This window comes from Acomys minous, assembly GCF_964271855.1.
Source record: "Acomys minous genome assembly, chromosome: 14".
Lineage (NCBI taxonomy): Eukaryota > Metazoa > Chordata > Mammalia > Rodentia > Muridae > Acomys > Acomys minous.
In genome coordinates, this window is record NC_140496.1 from 106446793 (window position 1) to 106467239 (window position 20447).

The 20447-nt window shown below is 50.0% G+C and overlaps 1 protein-coding gene across 1 annotated transcript in view; it reads left to right on the forward strand.

Annotated features, from left to right (window-relative positions):
- The first annotated feature begins 2258 nt into the window (after positions 1-2258).
- The window catches only part of PIGK (phosphatidylinositol glycan anchor biosynthesis class K), an 86931-nt gene continuing 68742 nt past the window's right edge, over positions 2259-20447 (forward strand). The window contains exons 1-3 of the mRNA XM_084755232.1: positions 2259-2409; positions 5657-5710; positions 8596-8687. Coding sequence (XP_084611358.1) covers positions 2317-2409; positions 5657-5710; positions 8596-8687 — 239 coding nt within the window. The 5' untranslated portion in view covers positions 2259-2316. The remainder of the gene's footprint in view (positions 2410-5656; positions 5711-8595; positions 8688-20447) is intronic.

The following is a 20447-nucleotide window of genomic DNA, read 5'->3' on the forward strand; positions in this document are numbered from 1 at the left end:
GAGATTTTAGTTAGGACTGGAAAAGTAAAAACAAGCCAGACAGTGGTGGCACACACCTTTAATCCCAGCACTCAGGAGGCAGAACAGGTGGATCTTCTGGTTCAAGCCTAGCCTGGGCTACAGAGTAAGTTCCAGGACAGCTAGGGCTACACAGAGAAACACTATCTTCAAACAACAACAACATTTAAAAATTGAAAGTTTTTAGCTGGGCGTGGTGGTGCACGCCTTTAATCCCAGCACTCAGGAGGCAGAGGCAGGCAGATCGCTATCAGTTCGAGGCCAGCCTGGTCTACAAACTGAGTCCAGGACAGCCACGGCTACACAGAGAGACCCAGTCTCAAAAACAAAAACAAAAAATAAAGCTTAGATAACTATATTATTAAGATAACAAAAGGATAGTTGGACACAAAGAGAACTTGCACATCTGAATGCATAATGAATATTATAGATGATGTGCGTACATACATATTTTTACATAATGAAAACTGATACCTAATAAGGATTTTAACAGTTGTTGAAAATACCTAGTTGTTGATAATTATAGCTGATTTTTTCTGATAGTTTCGTGACTATTAAAATTTTAACAACTGATTAGGAAATACAAATAAATAAAACATAGTTTCACAGAGGAGGAATATATTTTAAACAATGTCAGTTTTTCTCAAATTAATTAATAGCTTTTTAATGACACCAGTACAACTCCTGCTAGTTTTTATTTTCTGATAGCTTGGAAAAATTGTACAATTTGATGGTAAAAGCATTAATTAAAAAAAAGTTTTTGTGAGGAGTGAAGAGATGGTCCAGCGGTTTGGAGTACTGACTGCTCTTGCAAAGTACCTGATAGTTTAGTTTTCCAATTAAGCTTAGTTTTTAGGGGTAAAGATATTTTTTAGGTCTAGATAGATGTTTTTAAGTTGATAAAGATGAGATATGATCGCTATTGATTTAAATTCAGAATTTCAGACACACCAAGATAGGAAAGATGTTTTCTTCAAAGTTGCTAAACACAAATAGCCAAAACACTATGAATGTAACATTTATATAATTCCTGATTGTTTCCTGGTTCTTCTTGCTGTAGGTAGTTTATTGTATATATGTGTAATAATATAAATGTCTATGTAAAAAAATTTTTTTTAAAGGAACCTGGGATTAGTTTCCAGAACCCCCATGGTGGCTCACAACCATCTGTAACTTCTGTTCTACAGGATCTGATTTAATTTCTGACCTCTGCAGGCAATTCATGCACGTTGTGCATATGCATATATGTAGAGAAAATATCCACACACATAAAACCTAAAAACAAATGGTGTTTGTGTGTGAGTGTATGTGTGTGTGTGTGTGTATGTGTGTGTATGTGTGTGTATATGTGTGTATGTGTGTGTGTATGTGTGTGTATGTATGTAAAATAAAGAAGACACCAAAACACTTAGCTCTGATGGTGAACTATTAACGTATATTCAGTTAAAACTGGCCATGCTGGTGCATGTCTTTAATTTCAGTACTCAGGAGACAGAGACAGACAGATCTCTGTGAATTCAAGGACAGTCTGCTCTAATTTTTTAGGTCAAGCAGGACTACATAATAAGACCGGTCTCATAAAACAAACAAACAAACAAAAGCACCACCCACTACCAACAAAACGAAAACTATATTCAAAGTAAAAATAATTAAAATAGCATAGCATTAGTCTTACAACAAAACATGTATTTTTATAGAGAACAGAATGGCCAGAAATACTGTACTATTTCCCATCTGTGAGATGTGTGTGCGTGCGTGTGTGTCTGCGTATGCATGAGCGTGTGTACATGTGTGTGTATGTGTGTGTGTTATGGGCCCACTAGAGGCAGAGTTGGGTGACATCTAGCTCTTTCTGCCTTCATCTCTCACTGAGTCTAGATTTTTTTTTTCCTGCTAGGCCGGCAGTCAACAAATCCCAGTGATCACATTTCCACTTTATCACCCTTAGATTAAAAGTTTGCTTCATATAATCCAAAGAATTGACAACACCATACAAAAGGGTAATAGCAAAATTTGTGAATGTACAGGTCCGCCTCCTAACTTTTAAAAACGTTCTCTTTAAACAGTGCCTACTTTACAGAACAAACTTAGACTCACAGCTAAGCAAATATTCTCTAATTCAATTGCCCCGGCCACTCTGGAACCAGAACGATGGTACATGCTGTCGCAAAAAAAAAAAACCCAAAAACCCAAACCTCTGTCACCACCACTGAAGAAAACCCCGTGCACGGCAGCGCCCTGCTTTACGGCACTCGCCCCGCCCCCTCTGAAAGTACGGGACGTGAGAAGCCGGCAAACATGGCTGCCCCCTGCTTCCTCACCGTACCTGTGGCTACTCTGGCCGTCTTGGCGCTCTCGTCTCTCGGCAGCTCCTCCTCTAGTCACATCGAGGTAGGTATCGGACTGTGTGGGGGACTGACCCCTGGGAGGACCGTGTGTCGTGGCTGTGAGCGGCTCAGATGTGGGATGGAGAGCGGTTGAGGGAAGCATCTAGCCTCCCCGGGCTGGGCTGCGGGCAGTCCTGGCGACTGGTGGATGCGACAGTGACCCGGTTCAGCCCTTTATAGTGTCCAGTTCCGAGTGCGGAGCCCTCAGTGACGGGGGAGGAGCGGATCCTCGCTCCTGCTGTGCGCAGCCCTCGGGCTGACAGACAGGGCAGGCTTAAGGGCGGTCATGGCTGTGGTGTTTTGTCCCTCGGTCCTGCCCTCCTCCTTCCTGAGGGCACGGGAGGTCTGGCTTCTTCTTTCCGAGGCTTTTTCCATTGATCCTCCAACAAAGTGATTTGGATTTCTAGCATTATTTTTAGATCTTCTTGCCCTGCCTGCTCAGGCACCTGGGGACTCAGTAGACTTGAAAAGCACTGTGCGACGGTTTCTCTCTCACCCGGATTGCAATCACTTGGCTGTAGTCCCTGCTCCTACTTTCAGTGAGTCTGATCCCAGCTCTGTAGTGCGGGGAATGAGGCCGGGGAAGGCAGGCGGCGTCCCCAAGGCTTCTCGGTCACGCATGCTGGCTGTCCTGGTGATTACGTGCTGTGTGGAAGCAGATTGGGGTTTGTTGTGAATGTCCATCGTTATTTAATGTGTGCGCTGGCTGATTTGCTTGTTTGTTTTGTCACTTCGACACAAGCTTGGAGTCGTCTGGAAAGAGGGGACCTCAATTGAGAAAACTCTCGCATAAGATCGCCCTGTAGGCAAGTCTTCGGGGGCATTTTCGTGGTTAGTGAGTGTCGTGGGAGGCCCAGCTCTGCGTTGGCACAACACGCCCCCCCCCGCCCCCCCACGTGCAAGCCAGTAAGCAGTGTTCTCTTTGAGTTCCTGCCTCCGGTTTTCTGCCTTGAGTTCCTTTCCTTCACGATGGCCTGTGATTTATAAGTCAAATAAACCCTCTCCTCCCCACGTTGCACAGGGTTTCCCTGTGTAGCCTGGACCAGCTTTGTAAACCAGGCTGGCCTCTAACTCACAGAGATCCACCTGCCTCTGCCTCCCTGAGTGCTGGCATTAGAGGCATGTGCCACCACACCTGGCATATGCTGAAGTTTTTTATGTGTAGAAATAGTGAATTAACTCACACTTATTGCAGGAGTATGAAGTGGTGGATGACACTAAGGTAGAGGATATACTCAAATACATTTTCGAGTCCAAATGGAAGTATTTAGCATATAATAATTATGAATATTGAATGGCATTTTAACAGGAAAGATATGTATGTATGTATATATATATAATCTAGATGTAAGTCATTTACAGCATAGAGACTGAGTGGACAATTAGGAACACATGAAGAAGAAATGGTTTTTGTTTGAGGTAAAGTGTTTAAAAGCAAACAGCCTTACAATAACTGTCTCCTGCAAGAATAGCTACAGAAACAGAAAACTCAAAGCGAAAGCTCAGCGGTTTTTGTGGATGCTTCAGCACACTTTATGACACCTTGTGTTTAGTGTGTGACCAGCATTAGGAAGGGATAGTAACTGCAGACGTCTCAGAGAATCCACAGCAGGGTGCGTCGGAAGCGCAGGGGTGGGGTCTTCTGTTTTGGTTGAGGAGGCAGAGAGATGCTGTGGCATCTCATCCCTGGGATCACAGCCATCTTCAGAGTGGAGTTAAATGTTAGGAAGTTCTTGGCATAACTGTTTTTACCTTATATTCTCATTGCATAGAGAGTCCATTTGAGTACAGGGATTATCACTATAACCTAAAAAGTTTTGAAGTTTAATAATGTATATCGCAGTTTTGTATGTGATGCTTCTTTTTTTTTTTTTAAATTATGAACTCATCACAAGGCTTCAGTTTCCTGTGAGATACTCTATTCTCACTGGCACCAACTCATGTGGACTATAGATTCATCTGTTCAGAAATACTAAATCAAATATGTGTCGACGTTGGTCTATATTAGTGCGTCACCCGATGGGAGGCCTGATCTCAATAGAGCTTAGAACTGTAGGAAGAGAGGATGGTAATGCAAGCAGTGGGTCAGTGCGGACAGGAAGATGGGGGAGCACAGCGGAGGAGAAAATGGGGGCGTGTGCCTGCAGATTTAAATGATGACCTAGGTAAATGTTTTAAATGGATAAGAGTAAAATGTGGCGTCGCATTTGCTTAATGCTTTATAGCTTTAAAGTGGGGCCGTGCGTGCATCGTGTCTGTGTTCTGTCCTGACACTGTAAGGTGTGACTGCAGTGCATTTGTTCAGAGTGTGTGGAGGGGGCTAAGTGGACTTATTTACTTACTTATCTGTGCTAGAGATTAAAACCTGGGGCGCTGCATGCTAGCCAAATGCTCTACTGTTAATGTAGGCCCTCAGCCCAGGAGTCAAACGACTGACTTAAAATTACTTTGTTTAGTGTCTCAAGCAAGACTGCAGCTTTGATCTCCAGATTTCTATGTTAAGCCCCCCCCTTTTTTTTCCAGTTAGCATCTTAAACTAGGTTGGTTTTTGGGGGAGGGGGTTGCACCAAAATAGTATCTTTTAGAAGTTACATTAACACTAACTAATTAACTAATTAGTTAATTAACTAATCCATTTTCTCCTCCACTTAATTAATTAATTAATATTTGTGCATATGTGTGGGTGTGTACCTGCCTTGGGTTGCTTGTGGGGTCATAGGACAGCATATGGGAGTCAGTTCTCTCTACCGTGTGGGTTCATGGTTTGAATCCAGGTCCTCAGACTTGGCAGCAAGTGCCTTTACCTGCTGAGCCTAAAGTAGTTCATGCTTGATTATTTTGTTCATAAGATCAAATACAGTATCTTCATAAACTGAATATGACTGCTGTTATAGTAAAGCCGTGAGGGGCTAAAGAGATGACTCGGTGGTTAAGAGCACTGCAGGCTTTTCCAGAGGACCCAGGTGTGGTGTCCAGCACCTCGTCGGGGGTTCACAGCCATCTATCCTACCAGTTCCAGGGCATCCAATGCCTCCCTCTGACCTCTGTGGACACTAGACATGCACTCAGTGCACATACATACACACATGCATACATACATACAAGCAAAGCTCATTCACATAAATAAGTCTAAAAATTCAAATACAAAGGTCCCTGAGTCCTCAATATTACCACTCTTTATTCTTGGAAAGTGTATGTTTCTTTTTTAATGTGTGTATGTGTGAATCATTTTGCCTTTATCTGACCTGTAGGATCAAGCAGAACAGTTCTTTCGAAGTGGACACACAAACAACTGGGCTGTCTTGGTAAGTAAGCTCTTTAAAGATGTATCTTGCTGCTCACATTAGATTATATCTCAAAACCTTTGTGAATTGTGAGTTAAAATTTTGAAAATAAAAATTTTGATAGAAAAGGTTAGCTCAAACTATGGAACCAACCAACCAAGGACAGTGCATGCAGTGAACCCCTATCCAGATCTAGCCAATGGACACCACATTCTCCACAACTGTGTGGAGAGCGGGGACTGACTCTGACATGAACTCTGGTGCCCACTATTTGACCACTTCCCCTTGGTGGGGAGACCTGGTGACATCCAGAGGAAGAGTAAGCAGGCTACCAGAAAGAGACCTGATAGGCTGTGATCTTATAGTGGGGGACAAGGTCCCCTTCTGTCACAGACCTAGGGGAGGGGAATGGGATGAAAGGGAGGGAGGGAGGGGGAACGGAAGATACAAGTGAAGGGATAACAAATAAGATGTAACTCCCACACCCCTTCCCCACCCCGTAGCTCCCACACCCCTCCCCACCCGGCTACTCCCACACCCCTCCCCACCCGGCTACTCCCACACCCCTCCCCACCCGGCTACTCCCACACCCCTCCCCACCCGGCAACTCCCACACCCCTCCCCACCCGGCTACTCCCACACCCCTCCCCACCCGGCTACTCCCACACCCCTCCCCACCCGGCAACTCCCACACCCCTCCCCACCCGGCAACTCCCACACCCCTCCCCACCCGGCTACTCCCACACCCCTCCCCACCCGGCAACTCCCACACCCCTCCCCACCCGGCAACTCCCACACCCCCTCCCCACCCGGCTACTCCCACACCCCTCCCCACCCGGCTACTCCCACACCCCTCCCCACCCGGCAACTCCCACACCCCTCCCCACCCGGCAACTCCCACACCCCTCCCCACCCGGCAACTCCCACACCCCTCCCCACCCGGCAACTCCCACACCCCTCCCCACCCGGCAACTCCCACACCCCTCCCCACCCGGCAACTCCCACACCCCTCCCCACCCGGCTACTCCCACACCCCTCCCCACCCGGCAACTCCCACACCCCTCCCCACCCGGCTACTCCCACACCCCTCCCCTACCAAAAACCTTAGGCATCATCGTGTTACTGATGCTCCTCAGATTTTCACAAGTCCAAGTCTGTTTCCCAGTTTGAGTTAATTTGCTTTTAATCTTAAGTAGAGGATGAGAAGTGAGGGAGGGAGGCAGAAGGAAGGGATGGTTCAATTTTGGCTCTGATCTATTTGATATAAACATTTTTTGGCCCCTTAAGTAAAACAAACAAACAAACAAACAAACAAACAACAATGAAGGCACCTCCTCCTCATAGGAAGGGAAAACACAGTCCTGGAGGATGTAAGCTGAAGGTGCACCTTCGCCCTCATCACCATTGTCCCACAGTGTCACTTTTAGTTTCTTTGTGTCCTTTTAGAAATCCTCAGCAGGTGCCGTCACAGTTGTGTCTCCACTTCCTCTTTTTAAAAACATATGGTTTATACCTGCGCCCTTTGCGTCCTCATGCACACCGAATGTATTCACCCCATTTGGTGAATCTTTAATAACGTATATGAAGTTGGTATTTCCCAGTCTCTCTGTTTTTCCTGTTGATATTCTTTTTATTCCTTGTTAATAACTCTCTGGCTGGTAATTTGCTATTGAAAGCGAGGGCAGTCCCTTATGCTATTAGAGAGGCAGCTAACACAAGGCCTTCACTTCGCGTAAGCGCACTAGACCATCTGGTAAATTGTTCTGTACGTTTTTCCAAGTTAGGGAAGCTGGACATTTGGCAGTGATTGGTATCTATCTGGTTTCCTTTTGCCGGCCAAGGTTCAGTTGGAAAACACAGATATGTACGTTTTCAGACGCGCTGAACCATACAAGTTTTACTATGGTTAGAAGTTCCAGTCTTTTCTGATCCATTCTAGGATGAAATTCACTTTACACACTGAAGAAGCCACAGGAACTATGTAGGGGCAAGAGCCCCTGTGCTGCCCTCAGTTTTGTCACCTCTCCTGCTGTGGCCACAGGCATGTGACAGGAGGCAGGAGTGTGTGGGGAGATACAACTGTCTTCACAACTGTCTCCTTGGGGTTAGATTTCCCCTGTGCTGAGCCCCTGTGCTGCCCTCAGTTTTGTCACCTCTCCTGCTGTGGCCACAGGCATGTGACAGGAGGCAGGAGTGTGTGGGGAGATACGCAGTCTTCACAACTGTCTCCTTGGGGTTAGATTTCCAAAAAAAAAAAAAAAAAAAAAAAAAAAAAAGTAGTTTTTGTGCTATAGTTACATTTCCCTAGTAACTTTTAAAATAATTTTCTTTTTAATTTTGTGTTCATGTATGTGCATCTAGTTTTGTGCATGTGAGTACAGTCCTCATGGAGCCAGAAGAGAGTGATGGTTCTCTTGGATCTAGAGTTACAGAGGTTGTGAACTTACGTTCCCTGGGACCTGGGAACTGCTCTGCAAGAGCAGTAGGAACTCTTAGCAGTAGGAACTCTTACAGCTCTTGCTTGTAGCCTTTGGTTCAGTGACTTTGTAACATAATTCTTCTCTTGTGTATGACGCTATTCATGAGTTGTGTATTAATGCCTCTGGTGTCCAACTGAATCTTTTAGAAATAGGGACGTCACAGACGCACAGAAGTGGAGATGAACTGTGTTGGTTTGGTATTTGGCTAAATTCTACACAGACTGTTTTCTTTTCAGCTGTGTAATCTTATTACTATCAGTTGCATGAGCCTCTCTAGGGAGATTGGTTTTACTGAAGGCTTTTGCCCTCTTTGATGTTTCTAAGCCTGTAGTGCTTTCTTCCGGCTTTTCTTTATAGACTTCAGGGGAAATAATTCTGTAACCCATGCTTTGACTCACAAAAATCATGTTTTTGTTTTCCTTCTAGGTGTGCACATCTCGATTCTGGTTCAATTACCGACATGTTGCAAATACTCTTTCCGTTTATAGAAGTGTTAAGAGGCTCGGTATTCCTGACAGGTGAGCCATCTCAACTCAGTTTAATTGAAGCCCTGTGCCAGCAACTCTTAGGTGAGTTGCTTTTGGAGGAGGTAAAAAACCCAATTTTCAATTTTTGTTGCTGGACACCCCATCATGTGTCTCGTAGATGTTAACTTAGGACCACATTGGCGCAGTGCACACGAGAGCAATGGAACGCAGATGTAAAGGATTTGGTAAAGCGTGGGTATTTAGTGCTATTTATTATGTGCTTTCCTTGGGCTTTTACAGGTTACTATTTTAAGCAGAAAAGGACTGGTTGAAAACATGTTGATGTATTCACCAGAGTCGAACTGTAGCCTTAGCTAATCAGGAACAGGAAAAGCAGATGGTTGAAAAGGGAGCTAGAAGCCATGACATGAAAGCAGCCTGTGAGAGATGGAGGCTGCCGGCTGCTGAAGCTGGCTCTGTGCTGCACAGGGCAGAAGTATGGGGGCCCTGGCTGCTGCTGCTGCTGCCTCCTGCTGCACAGAGCCAGCCTGGGCACTCTGGGCCTCTTCCTGTTCCTTCTGGTTGGGAGTGCCGGGCCAGCAGTAGAGCTTAGGTCCCCGCGTCCAGCTGCAGGGTGACTGGAAGGACGCGTGTATGGCACTGTGTTCGCTGAGTCGAAAGATGGGCTCTGCCTTTGTGACTGTCCCCAGAGCCAGGTGTTGCCTACTTGGAGGGAGTCAGGTACCTTTACCTAGACTATGGACTTTGACTTATTAAGGTGCGTTTGGTTTTGCTGCTACCAGAGGAGGTACCACAGAAGACTGGTTTAAGGTTGATACGTTCAAGTGCCCTCAGGGAGGGGAGTGTGCCGGGAGCTTTGTACTGAGACAGGAGTCTGGAGTCTGGCTTTGTGCTGAAGTTCACTGTGACTTCACTAGAGTAAGCATCTCTGACATGGCGCTAACCTAATGGGGCTGTTGCAGGGTCCAAGCAAAAGCTGATCGGATGCAATGCAGCAAAGGCGGACAGGACACTGCGTGCTGGGGGGACAAGCAACCATCTTCACATAGACAGGTCATTTAGTCTGAAAAAATCCCATAAAACCACCGCTCAATATTTGCCTGTATTCCATCCCGCCTACAAGTCAAAGCAAGCAGGTGAATTCCTGCTTTTAACTTAAATTAGGTCTGTGTCAAGTGTGTGGGTGTAATTCTTTGTTGCTGTCAGTGGGTGGTTCCAGGTTGTTGTTTGGTTGGTAGCTGGGCCCCTCTGTCCAGTCTCAGTGTGTATAGTTTTCTAGTACTTTGGAAAAGAAGTCATCATGTTGTACGAGTCAGTCAGTCATTAGGACATGTTGCTGAGTAAGATTGGAGAGTCCTTGCAGCAGTCAAAGCTAGCAATGGCAAAATTAATCTGTGTGTTGACTTGGTGAGTTTGTCCTTGAGTTCCTGAAGGATTTCTTTTGAGGTTATTTCTGTTTCAGGTGCTTGTTTGTAGCTCTGTTTATGCAGCCTTTGTTCTAGACATGAATTGGGGGATTCAGACAATGGTGATTTCATACTGCTTATTTTTTTTTAACAAAGAGAAATTAACAAAAAAGATGTTTTCGTCTTTAGCTTAGTATGGTAAATGTTCCTTTATAGTTACAGCATTTATAGTTAGAGAATTCTTTTAATATACACCATCTCATTTTATCTTACAGTGCTCTTTAGAGATTGGTATAATTATACATATGATTTAAATACCTACTTGAATCTTAAAAGGCATATGTACACCTTGATGGAAGTGACTAGGTGGTCATGGAAACGTGAAATAGCCCTAAGGAATGCCTCCGCCTCTGGTGTGCTTCTCCCTCATGCCCCTGCCTTCCTGCTGCGGCCTCCGCCTCTGGTGTGCTTCTCCCTCATGCCCCTGCCTTCCTGCTGCAGCCTCCGCCTCTGGTGTGCTTCTCCCCCATGCCCCTGCCTTCCTGCTGCGGCCTCCGCCTCTGGTGTGCTTCCTCCTCATGCTGCGGCCTTCCTGCTGCAGCCTCCGCCTCTGGTGTGCTTCTCCCCCATGCCCCTGCCTTCCTGCTGCAGGCTCCGCCTCTGGTGTGCTTCTCCCCCATGCCCCTGCCTTCCTGCTGCAGCCTCCGCCTCTGGTGTGCTTCTCCCCCATACCCCTGCCTTCCTGCTGCAGCCTCCGCCTCTGGTGTGCTTCTCCCCCATACCCCTGCCTTCCTGCTGCAGCCTCCGCCTCTGGTGTGCTTCTCCCTCATGCCCCTGCCTTCCTGCTGCAGCCTCCGCCTCTGGTGTGCTTCTCCCCCATACCCCTGCCTTCCTGCTGCAGCCTCCGCCTCTGGTGTGCTTCTCCCTCATGCTGCGGCCTTCCTGCTGCAGCCTCGGACTCTGGTGTGCTTCTCCGTCATGCCCCTGCCTTCCTGCTGCAGCCTCCGCCTCTGGTGTGCTTCCTCCTCATGCTGCGGCCTTCCTGCTGCAGCCTCCGCCTCTGGTGTGCTTCTCCCTCATGCCCCTGCCTTCCTGCTGCAGCCTCCGCCTCTGGTGTGCTTCTCCCTCATGCCGCGGCCTTCCTGCTGCAGCCTCGGACTCTGGTGTGCTTCTCCGTCATGCCCCTGCCTTCCTGCTGCAGCCTCCGCCTCTGGTGTGCTTCCTCCTCATGCTGCGGCCTTCCTGCTGCAGCCTCCGCCTCTGGTGTGCTTCTCCCTCATGCCCCTGCCTTCCTGCTGCAGCCTCCGCCTCTGGTGTGCTTCTCCCTCATGCCGCGGCCTTCCTGCTGCAGCCTCGGACTCTGGTGTGCTTCTCCGTCATGCCCCTGCCTTCCTGCTGCAGCCTCCGCCTCTGGTGTGCTTCCTCCTCATGCTGCGGCCTTCCTGCTGCAGCCTCCGCCTCTGGTGTGCTTCTCCCTCATGCCCCTGCCTTCCTGCTGCAGCCTCCGCCTCTGGTGTGCTTCTCCCCCATGCCCCTGCCTTCCTGCTGCAGGCTCCGCCTCTGGTGTGCTTCTCCCCCATGCCCCTGCCTTCCTGCTGCAGCCTCCGCCTCTGGTGTGCTTCTCCCCCATACCCCTGCCTTCCTGCTGCAGCCTCCGCCTCTGGTGTGCTTCTCCCCCATACCCCTGCCTTCCTGCTGCAGCCTCCGCCTCTGGTGTGCTTCTCCCTCATGCCCCTGCCTTCCTGCTGCAGCCTCCGCCTCTGGTGTGCTTCTCCCCCATACCCCTGCCTTCCTGCTGCAGCCTCCGCCTCTGGTGTGCTTCTCCCTCATGCTGCGGCCTTCCTGCTGCAGCCTCGGACTCTGGTGTGCTTCTCCGTCATGCCCCTGCCTTCCTGCTGCAGCCTCCGCCTCTGGTGTGCTTCCTCCTCATGCTGCGGCCTTCCTGCTGCAGCCTCCGCCTCTGGTGTGCTTCTCCCTCATGCCCCTGCCTTCCTGCTGCAGCCTCCGCCTCTGGTGTGCTTCTCCCTCATGCCGCGGCCTTCCTGCTGCAGCCTCGGACTCTGGTGTGCTTCTCCGTCATGCCCCTGCCTTCCTGCTGCAGCCTCCGCCTCTGGTGTGCTTCCTCCTCATGCTGCGGCCTTCCTGCTGCAGCCTCGGACTCTGGTGTGCTTCTCCGTCATGCCCCTGCCTTCCTGCTGCAGCCTCCGCCTCTGGTGTGCTTCCTCCTCATGCCGCGGCCTTCCTGCTGCAGCCTCCGCCTCTGGTGTGCTTCTCCCTCATGCCCCTGCCTTCCTGCTGCAGCCTCCGCCTCTGGTGTGCTTCTCCCTCATGCCGCGGCCTTCCTGCTGCAGCCTCCGCCTCTGGTGTGCTTCTCCCTCATGCCCCTGCCTTCCTGCTGCAGCCTCCGCCTCTGGTGTGCTTCTCCCTCATGCCCCTGCCTTCCTGCTGCAGCCTCCGCCTCTGGTGTGCTTCTCCCCCATGCCCCTGCCTTCCTGCTGCAGCCTCCGCCTCTGGTGTGCTTCTCCCTCATGCCGCGGCCTTCCTGCTGCAGCCTCCGCCTCTGGTGTGCTTCTCCCCCATGCCCCTGCCTTCCTGCTGCAGCCTCCGCCTCTGGTGTGCTTCTCCCCCATGCCCCTGCCTTCCTGCTGCAGCCTCCGCCTCTGGTGTGCTTCCTCCTCATGCTGCGGCCTTCCTGCTGCAGCCTCCGCCTCTGGTGTGCTTCTCCCTCATGCCCCTGCCTTCCTGCTGCAGCCTCCGCCTCTGGTGTGCTTCTCCCTCATGCCGCGGCCTTCCTGCTGCAGCCTCCGCCTCTGGTGTGCTTCTCCCTCATGCCCCTGCCTTCCTGCTGCAGCCTCCGCCTCTGGTGTGCTTCTCCCTCATGCCGCGGCCTTCCTGCTGCAGCCTCCGCCTCTGGTGTGCTTCTCCCCCATACCCCTGCCTTCCTGCTGCAGCCTCCGCCTCTGGTGTGCTTCTCCCTCATGCTGCGGCCTTCCTGCTGCAGCCTCGGACTCTGGTGTGCTTCTCCGTCATGCCCCTGCCTTCCTGCTGCAGCCTCCGCCTCTGGTGTGCTTCCTCCTCATGCTGCGGCCTTCCTGCTGCAGCCTCCGCCTCTGGTGTGCTTCTCCCTCATGCCCCTGCCTTCCTGCTGCAGCCTCCGCCTCTGGTGTGCTTCTCCCTCATGCCGCGGCCTTCCTGCTGCAGCCTCGGACTCTGGTGTGCTTCTCCGTCATGCCCCTGCCTTCCTGCTGCAGCCTCCGCCTCTGGTGTGCTTCCTCCTCATGCTGCGGCCTTCCTGCTGCAGCCTCCGCCTCTGGTGTGCTTCTCCCTCATGCCCCTGCCTTCCTGCTGCAGCCTCCGCCTCTGGTGTGCTTCTCCCTCATGCCGCGGCCTTCCTGCTGCAGCCTCCGCCTCTGGTGTGCTTCTCCCTCATGCCCCTGCCTTCCTGCTGCAGCCTCTGCCTCTGGTGTGCTTCTCCCTCATGCCCCTGCCTTCCTGCTGCAGCCTCCGCCTCTGGTGTGCTTCTCCCCCATGCCCCTGCCTTCCTGCTGCAGCCTCCGCCTCTGGTGTGCTTCTCCCTCATGCCGCGGCCTTCCTGCTGCAGCCTCCGCCTCTGGTGTGCTTCTCCCCCATGCCCCTGCCTTCCTGCTGCAGCCTCCGCCTCTGGTGTGCTTCTCCCCCATGCCCCTGCCTTCCTGCTGCAGCCTCCGCCTCTGGTGTGCTTCCTCCTCATGCTGCGGCCTTCCTGCTGCAGCCTCCGCCTCTGGTGTGCTTCTCCCTCATGCCCCTGCCTTCCTGCTGCAGCCTCCGCCTCTGGTGTGCTTCTCCCTCATGCCGCGGCCTTCCTGCTGCAGCCTCCGCCTCTGGTGTGCTTCTCCCTCATGCCCCTGCCTTCCTGCTGCAGCCTCCGCCTCTGGTGTGCTTCTCCCTCATGCCGCGGCCTTCCTGCTGCAGCCTCCGCCTCTGGTGTGCTTCTCCCCCATGCCCCTGCCTTCCTGCTGCAGCCTCCGCCTCTGGTGTGCTTCTCCCTCATGCCCCTGCCTTCCTGCTGCAGCCTCCGCCTCTGGTGTGCTTCTCCCTCATGCCCCTGCCTTCCTGCTGCAGCCTCCGCCTCTGGTGTGCTTCTCCCTCATGCCCCTGCCTTCCTGCTGCAGCCTCCGCCTCTGGTGTGCTTCTCCCTCATGCCCCTGCCTTCCTGCTGCAGCCTCCGCCTCTGGTGTGCTTCTCCCTCATGCCGCGGCCTTCCTGCTGCAGCCTCGGACTCTGGTGTGCTTCTCCGTCATGCCCCTGCCTTCCTGCTGCAGCCTCCGCCTCTGGTGTGCTTCCTCCTCATGCTGCGGCCTTCCTGCTGCAGCCTCCGCCTCTGGTGTGCTTCTCCCTCATGCCCCTGCCTTCCTGCTGCGGCCTTGGACTCTGGTGTGCTTCTCCCCCATGCCGCGGCCTTCCTGGTGCGGAGTCTCAGCAGGCTCTGTAGATGTACCACCTGCTGTTCTCTGACCCCAACCTGAAATCTCCCAAAAGCTGATGCGTTCACATATTTCCAGAGGAAATGCCTGCATTTGACCTTGTGTGATCGACTGAGAGGAAACGCAGGTGTGCTAGGACGAGTGTCTGGGAAGCATCAACAGATTTCCTGTGCAGATCTGGGCACGTCTGCACAGTGCTTGAGTCTGTGCTCTGCAACCTGAACCATCTCTTCCCGTTCCAGCGCAGCCTACACACAGCTGTTAGCACAAGCTTCCTCAGACACTGCTTTCATCACGCCACTCCCACAAGCACTGTGGTGACTCTCTGCTGTCCAACAGACCAGAACATTCTAGCTCCAACAGTTGCTTTGTTAGTTCTGACTCACTGGGTTCAGTTTGTTAACTTGTTTTGCTTTCCCTGGCCTAATATTTGGTCATTCACTCTATTTTTGATCATCTATGGCACATATGTATGGCGCATACATACTAGGAATGCCCGGAGTTCACTTCCCTACTCATATATTTTATATTTTTTCATTGTGTAGAATACTTTCAATAGGAAGTTTACTCTGGTTTTTCTTAGTCAACTGATATACTAAAGCATTCTTATTACTTAACACAAAATAAAGTCAATGTGTTTATAGCATTACATTTTTGTTTTATGAGTTTATGCTTTTTTATTATTTAGAAAATCATCCTTTTATAATTTGTAATGATCAAAAGTAGTGGGATTATATAAATATGTTTTGTAAACGGTTTCCAATATGCTGCCATAGTTACAAACAGGATAAATTTAGCTCGTGCCTTGAATGTTCTTTCTCTTTGTCTCCTGTCACTTTGTTTCAGGCTTTTCCTCGTGTAGTCCTTAGACATATAAAAAGTGATGTTTGGATATAGATACTTAGGCCTTCCGAGCAACCTGTCCTCTTCATTCTCACTTTGGCAGCTCATGTGCCTCACACTTGATGTGATATTCCTGGTGGAACCGTGTGTAAGAACCCATGTGTATGTGTGTGGGAGGGAGCACTTAGTGGGGTTAGGAAATGAAATGTGCTTTAAGGAGAATAGTGACCCAGGTAACCTTCGTGCTGCTGTGTTTAGAAAATGAAAAGGATCAGTTTGCAAGCCTCAGAAGGCCTTCCAGGGCTCGCGGAGCGCGGGGGAACATTCTGTCTTAATTTGTAGCTAGGTGGAGAGGTCTGGGCGCGCTTATTCCTTCAATACCACATTGTGTTCATGACTGTGTGTGGTGCCACATTGAAGACTGAAATCTCTTTTTGTAGTAATTTAAACCGAGAGCAAGTCTGACCTTGCCCTGTCAACTGCTTTGTCTTCCTTCTGTCCCTGACAGGCTCTGCTCCATATTTACTCAGTAACACATAAAATGTGGATGAGGAAGGAAGGACACACCTTGTTGGTGTTCATTTGCCTTGCATTTTAGATGGATTTCTGAATATCTACCCTTCCATATGAACAGACTTATCTCTACTTAATAACTTAGAGTACACATCCCTAGTTATCTTTCTTTTTTTTCATATTATAAATAATACCGTCCTCGAAAAAAGACTTTCTAGCTGTGATTGCCGTGTTCACCATTTGGCTTTCGTGCCTTGTGCCAGCAACTTGACTGATAAATCATCCACAGCTTAAAGAAAGAGCTACACGCAGCTTCTTCCTTTAAAAGGTATATTTGTACCTATAAGTTATATATATTTTTTTCCCAGAATTGAAATTCTAGGGTAAAAATTGTCTCTGAAGCCCTCAGAATTAATAGTCCAGTACAACGTTTTTATTCTGAGAAGATGTATTCTTGAGAGGAAAGTGATTTTTCAGGTCGACAAACTGCATGTGGTGGATGTAATAGTGGTGTGAGTCAAGTATCTTTACTGTTCCCTGGTACAGATGCATGAAGGAGCGAAGATGAAAGCCAGCTGAGCATCCTTAATTAATGCGAGATACGTGCTGAGGCTTAGGAAGTTCATGTGGGCACAGCCCTGCAGCTTGACCTACTGTCCTAAGACTGTGGCCTCAGGCTTCAGAGCTTTGCTCTGTAATGCACTTTCTGCATGGCTGGCTGCTGATTTCATTGAGAACAACTCAACAGGTTGTTTTAATTTTCACTCTGGTACTCTCCTGGTGTTTGGGTATCAGTGATCTAACTTGGTTTTACAAGTGTTCAGTTAAGTCTTCTAATTTTCAATTATTTTTCTCTTTGTAGAATGCTTTTGATATTTTTTTTAAATGGTCCTATTAAGTAGCCTTATAATGTCTATTTATTGATTGTTTTTGCAATGAACTTAAGCCCAGCAAGTCCAACTGTGTAAAGGTAAGGTGGTATGGCTCAGCCAGGAGGCAGTTAGCAGTGCTTGGGGTGTAGGCCCTGGTGTTCAGTGACTTGTTTCAGATGCTTCTCTGTTAGTGAGATAGGCCAGATTGCAAAGTGACCGTCAAGGGTGACAACTCGGTGGCCTTTGCTTCAGGTTGGTACCAATCAAACAAAGAAATGATGCAGAGTATGTGTGCCAAGGATGCGAGGGAGTGGCTCACAGCTCTTCTCTCTCACCGTGGCTCACAGCTCTTCTCTTCTCTCTCACCGTGGCTCACAGCTCTTCTCTCACCGTGGCTCACAGCTCTTCTCTCTCACTGTGGCTCACAGCTCTTCTCTCACTGTGGCTCACAGCTCTCCTCTCTCACTGTGGCTCACAGCTCTCCTCTCTCACTGTGGCTCACAGCTCTCCTCTCTCACTGTGGCTCACAACTCTTCTCTTCTCTCTCACCGTGGCTCACAACTCTTCTCTTCTCTCTCACCGTGGCTCACAGCTCTTCTCTCTCACCGTGGCTCACAGCTCTCCTCTCTCACTGTGGCTCACAACTCTTCTCTTCTCTCTCACTGTGGCTCACAACTCTTCTCTTCTCTCTCACTGTGGCTCACAGCTCTTCTCTCACTGTGGCTCACAGCTCTCCTCTCTCACTGTGGCTCACAGCTCTTCTCTTCTCTCTCACCGTGGCTCACAGCTCTCCTCTCTCACTGTGGCTCACAGCTCTTCTCTTCTCTCTCACCGTGGCTCACAGCTCTTCTCTCACCGTGGCTCACAGCTCTTCTCTCTCACTGTGGCTCACAGCTCTTCTCTCTCACTGTGGCTCACAGCTCTTCTCTCTCACTGTGGCTCACAACTCTTCTCTTCTCTCTCACCGTGGCTCACAGCTCTTCTCTCTCACTGTGGCTCACAGCTCTTCTCTCTCACTGTGGCTCACAACTCTTCTCTTCTCTCTCACCGTGGCTCACAGCTCTTCTCTCACTGTGGCTCACAGCTCTTCTCTCACCGTGGCTCACAGCTCTCCTCTCTCACTGTGGCTCACAGCTCTTCTCTTCTCTCTCACCGTGGCTCACAGCTCTCCTCTCTCACTGTGGCTCACAGCTCTCCTCTCTCACTGTGGCTCACAACTCTTCTCTTCTCTCTCACCGTGGCTCACAGCTCTTCTCTCTCACTGTGGCTCACAGCTCTTCTCTCTCACTGTGGCTCACAGCTCTTCTCTCTCACTGTGGCTCACAGCTCTTCTCTCTCACTGTGGCTCACAGCTCTTCTCTCTCACTGTGGCTCACAGCTCTTCTCTCTCACCGTGGCTCACAGCTCTTCTCTCTCACTGTGGCTCACAGCTCTTCTCTCTCACTGTGGCTCACAGCTCTCCTCTCTCACTGTGGCTCACAACTCTTCTCTTCTCTCTCACCGTGGCTCACAACTCTTCTCTTCTCTCTCACCGTGGCTCACAGCTCTTCTCTCTCACTGTGGCTCACAGCTCTCCTCTCTCACTGTGGCTCACAGCTCTTCTCTTCTCTCTCACTGTGGCTCACAGCTCTTCTCTCACTGTGGCTCACAGCTCTCCTCTCTCACTGTGGCTCACAGCTCTTCTCTCTCACTGTGGCTCACAGCTCTTCTCTCTCACTGTGGCTCACAGCTCTCCTCTCTCACTGTGGCTCACAGCTCTTCTCTCTCACTGTGGCTCACAGCTCTTCTCTCTCACTGTGGCTCACAGCTCTTCTCTCTCACTGTGGCTCACAGCTCTTCTCTCTCACTGTGGCTCACAGCTCTTCTCTCTCACTGTGGCTCACAGCTCTTCTCTCTCACTGTGGCTCACAGCTCTCCTCTCTCACTGTGGCTCACAACTCTTCTCTTCTCTCTCACCGTGGCTCACAGCTCTTCTCTCACTGTGGCTCACAGCTCTTCTCTCTCACCGTGGCTCACAGCTCTTCTCTCACCGTGGCTCACAGCTCTTCTCTCTCACTGTGGCTCACAGCTCTCCTCTCTCACCGTGGCTCACAGCTCTCCTCTCTCACCGTGGCTCACAGCTCTCCTCTCTCACCGTGGCTCACAGCTCTTCTCTCTCACCGTGGCTCACAGCTCTTCTCTCACCGTGGCTCACAGCTCTCCTCTCTCACCATGGCTCACAGCTCTTCTCTCTCACCGTGGCTCACAGCTCTCCTCTCTCACCGTGGCTCACAGCTCTTCTCTCTCACCGTGGCTCACAGCTCTTCTCTCTCACCGTGGCTCACAGCTCTTCTCTCACCGTGGCTCACAGCTCTCCTCTCTCACCGTGGCTCACAGCTCTCCTCTCTCACCGTGGCTCACAGCTCTCCTCTCTCACCGTGGCTCACAGCTCTTCTCTCTCACCGTGGCTCACAGCTCTTCTCTCTCACTGTGGCTCACAGCTCTTCTCTCTCACCGTGGCTCACAGCTCTTCTCTCTCACTGTGGCTCACAGCTCTTTTCTCTTCTCTCATTGTGGCTCACAGCTCTTTTCTTTTCTCTCATTGTAGCTCACAGCTCTTCTCTGCTCTCTCACCGAGGCTCACAAATCTTCCCTTCTCTCTCACTGTGGTGCACTCGGATGTGACAGTTAGTACACAGAAGTCAGATGGGTCAGAAGAGTCCCAATCTGTCACAGGGAAAGAGCTCACCTGTCACTCAGGGCAGTTCCTTGCTGCGCCTGCTACAGAGCCTCTTCTTCCTCACAACATCTTCAGCCAGCATGTCACCAATGAAAGAGCTAATTATTTCTAAGACACTTGTGAGGATTTTTTTCTGGAGAACTAATGGAATGTTCTCTCTCTAGCATGTTGCGTCTGACCCTTGGAGCATTTAGAGGTCAGTGGAATTAACATGTGAATGTAATTTGATCTCGTTGGAGGAAAGATCGTTCGCAAAATTTTATGTTAATAGTCTCTGAGAGTTTGTGTGAGTGTGCATGAAGGTTATTAATCATACAGATGCCCTCTATGTTAAAGCCTCATACTCATCCATTAACTCACATTTATAATGATGTCTTTGACCCCCTTTAGGTCAGATGTGCAGAGATACTATTGTGGAAAACTCCATATTATCAAACTTCATTCACTTAAAACTGTCTTTTTTTAAGACGGGATCTCACCGTGCGGTTAGCTGACTGCTGACTCTCCTGCCCCTGCACTCCTACTTCTGGCTTCCTGCTGTGCTCTGCACACCAGGTGAACACGGTGAGCCTTGGGAGCATGGAATACCATGGCTCACTGATATGTGGGACCATCAGATGTCTATGTCAGTCAGCAGTCCTCTGCTCTTACTGTGCCAAGTGGAGATAGTCACACGCTGCTCTGATTGATCATGACTTCCGTGTAGTGTGTGGTACACACGTACAAAGCCCTTTAAGACCCTATGAGAGCTCAGTGTATGAAAGGATCCAGTGGTGACTGACAGTGGGTACCCTTAGCTCTTTGCTTCCGGCGTCTGCTCTCTGCCAGTACCTCTGCTTTCCTGTGGCCATGCTGTGAGTGTGTCTAAGTGTGTGACCTAATTAGTGTGTTCTAAGCACTGCAGTCACAAGGCTTACTCAGTTGTTCACCCTCTTCTCCACCGTCTCTTTTATTTATTTTATTTTATTTATTTT